At 23.8% G+C, this 2,961-nt stretch overlaps 1 protein-coding gene across 1 annotated transcript in view; it reads left to right on the top strand.

Annotated features, from left to right (window-relative positions):
• The first annotated feature begins 219 nt into the window (after positions 1-219).
• The window catches only part of LOC105626218 (cytochrome P450 4C1-like), a 19,471-nt gene continuing 16,729 nt past the window's right edge, over positions 220-2,961 (top strand). Inside the window, exons 1-2 of the mRNA XM_012207524.1 lie at positions 220-379; positions 924-1,033. Coding sequence (XP_012062914.1) covers positions 220-379; positions 924-1,033 — 270 coding nt within the window. The remainder of the gene's footprint in view (positions 380-923; positions 1,034-2,961) is intronic.

Here is a 2,961-nt window from a genome sequence, read left to right as displayed (position 1 = left end):
GGTATATTTCGGAAATATTTTCTCAAATATTTTGAAAATGTATTTTTGAAAATATATTTACATAATAAGTATTAGTATTGGGATACTACAACTTTTTAATAATATTAATATAATTTCATAATAATATTAATGTAGTAATATTAATATCTCACTTTAGCAAATCTAATGTATGAACTTGTTGGATAAATTATTTATTTGAAGTGTTCGCAGATTACGACAATGGATTTAATTTTTTTGACACTATGTACTCTTTGCATCGTTGTAATTTTCGCATTTCTACCAAAAGTGTATCATCATTATGTTATGCGACAGAAACTCAAAAATCTACCCTCACCTGTTACTGGTTCGATATTTAAGTTAATGAGGTTATCAGATTATGGTAAAGAACTATATAAGATTTTTGCATTATTTTGTTATACAGAATCATTTACATATCTATTTTCGCATACAACTTAAAGCTTGGTTATCTCGGGGCGTCATATTTGTTATCGTCGGAAATGACTTGCAATGAATTAATTGTTACATAGGTTTGTTACATAGGTTACATAGGTCAGATTTTTCTTAAAAACATATTTTCATAATCCTGAAATCTATCAAATCTGTGGCAAACTGAAACATCTGTCCAATGAGTTACTGTACATATGTAGATGTGTAAAATATAATTGCTCAAATAATGATACATTTCTGAAATGTCAAAAAATACTGCAGCATTTAGTTATTAAAAGAAAATTAAAAAATAAAGCTGTAGCAATTAATTTATTGTGTGTTCATTTTCTATTTCTAACATAATTCAATCAATATGTTGTTTTGAGACAGCCAGCTCTAAATTTAAAACTTTAATATTTAAATATATATAATTAAATTAATTACTGTATAAATAAATAATAATAAATTATTAATAAAATAATAAATTTAATTATTAGAGCGCACGAAATTGTTTCTTATGGAAATAGAGAAGTGTAAAGAAGGAATATTCATACACTATATCGGAATTGCACCTTATATTAACATATTTAAGCCAGAATACTTGCAGGTAAATAAAATTTATTTACTAATAGAAAATAACATCCGTTATATTTTCTACAATAATTAATACATTATTTAAGCACGAAGAAGCATCTTTGTGTACTGTGATGATATATAATATTCTCAAGTATTTATATAATAACTGTTTATATAATAACTATTTTTATAAATTTATTATTTTAAAACTAAAAATTAAAAAAAGGAAAAGATTACATCGAAATCCTGTTTGTCTCTATTATAATGTGTAGTAATCAAATTTTATTATATACTATTTAGTACAATGTAAATGATTATTTTATAAATATTTATTAGTAAAGAAAGAACAGAAAATGGGCTAAAAATTTTCTTGTGTGTAAATATACTAAAAAAATTAACTTTTATTTTTATAAAAAATTTACTTTAATAAATTGAATTTTACAGTGTCACTATTAGTATTGTTAGTGAAGAATAGAGATTTCTTTATTATAATAGCGAAATAAATTATAAATTTAACACAACAAAGTTTTTAATAAATAATATTAACCCTAGTAAGTCATTATTTTTGGTTATCTAATCTGGTATTTCTGGTCACAGATTTATGAAACTCTGCAACTTTGTCACACTATATCTCTGGACTGAATACGTATTTTTTATCTCAAAATCTATGAAATTTATACCTCAAAATCAAGCAAAGGCAGATAAATAAATCAAATAAATAATATTTTATTTTTAATTAATCACAATGCTTCAAAGAACTTTTGTTGGAAAAATTTGCAAAAAATGATTACTTTGAAAAAAATTCTCAAATTTTAAATTTTATGTGCAAGAAGGAGGTAGGATTTTTTTAATTGACCTTTTTGGACTATCAAAAAAAAAGATAATACGACTCGCTAAAAAGAAAATAATTATTTGAATTATCGAAAACCAACATTTTTGAAAAATCTATACATATAATCTATATATATACAATTAATAAATAAAATTTTATTATTTAAACAAAATGATAGATAAATGATTGTACATGTATAAATATTATTATAGTATGTATAATTAAATTTATTAGGATTTAGTTTAGAGGATGATACAACACTCGCTCCAAAGCAATTATCCGTCCCGGTTGAGTGATCTCCGAAAAGTGACAAAAATTTAAAAATTTCTATTTAATTATATTAAATATAATTCTTTTTAATTCTTTTCATGTACTTATTTTTATACTATTCCAAAATCATTAAACATATATTTAATAAAAAAATAAGAGGATATCCTGAAAAGGGATATGCCAAAAGCTTGCAAGTTAGTCACGTATGGTACTCTCCTCAGTACTCTCTTTGAACTTTCATACATTCTCACATCGAGAATAACGTACAAAAAATATCCTTGCAGACTTATCATATCTATGGACAGTTAATGTTTTTTTCAGTCTTCTTCTCTCAATTCGGATCTTCAAATTATATTATAAAAAAGTTACAGCAATTTGAAAATAGGGTACGTTGAATCAATGAACTTACTAGGGTTAATCAGTAAATTCTTTTTCTACTTATAATTGACGAAATTTATTGTAGCACTCAAAATTTGTTGTACACTTATCAGCAAAAAAATGAATTACTAAATTTTAGGACAATTTTTAATATGTTTGAGTAATGATATCTAAACAAAATTTTAGCGAGATGTACCAAAACTTAAATTAAAGAGTTTGAACATTCTCATTAATAACCATGTAGATCAAATTTCACAAAGTGTATTATAAAATAGCGGACATTAAAAATAGACATTGAAAGGAAAAAAAATTTTTATTCAAACTATTGCGTTATTCAGGTGAATTGGCTGTCAGGCATAAAAGTGTATGAGTTTTTAAGATCATTGATTTCCAAACAAATCCGTATGGAACATTTTTCTACGATTTTTTAAACAAAATTATGTTTCAAAATAAAAAGTTACAAAATGGACAATTTTTAC

Source organism: Atta cephalotes (genome assembly GCF_000143395.1).
Source record: "Atta cephalotes unplaced genomic scaffold scaffold00005, whole genome shotgun sequence".
Taxonomy (NCBI): Eukaryota; Metazoa; Arthropoda; class Insecta; order Hymenoptera; family Formicidae; genus Atta; species Atta cephalotes.
The sequence above is the reverse complement of the archived record's forward strand: the minus strand, read 5'-3'. Positions and strand labels throughout refer to the sequence as shown.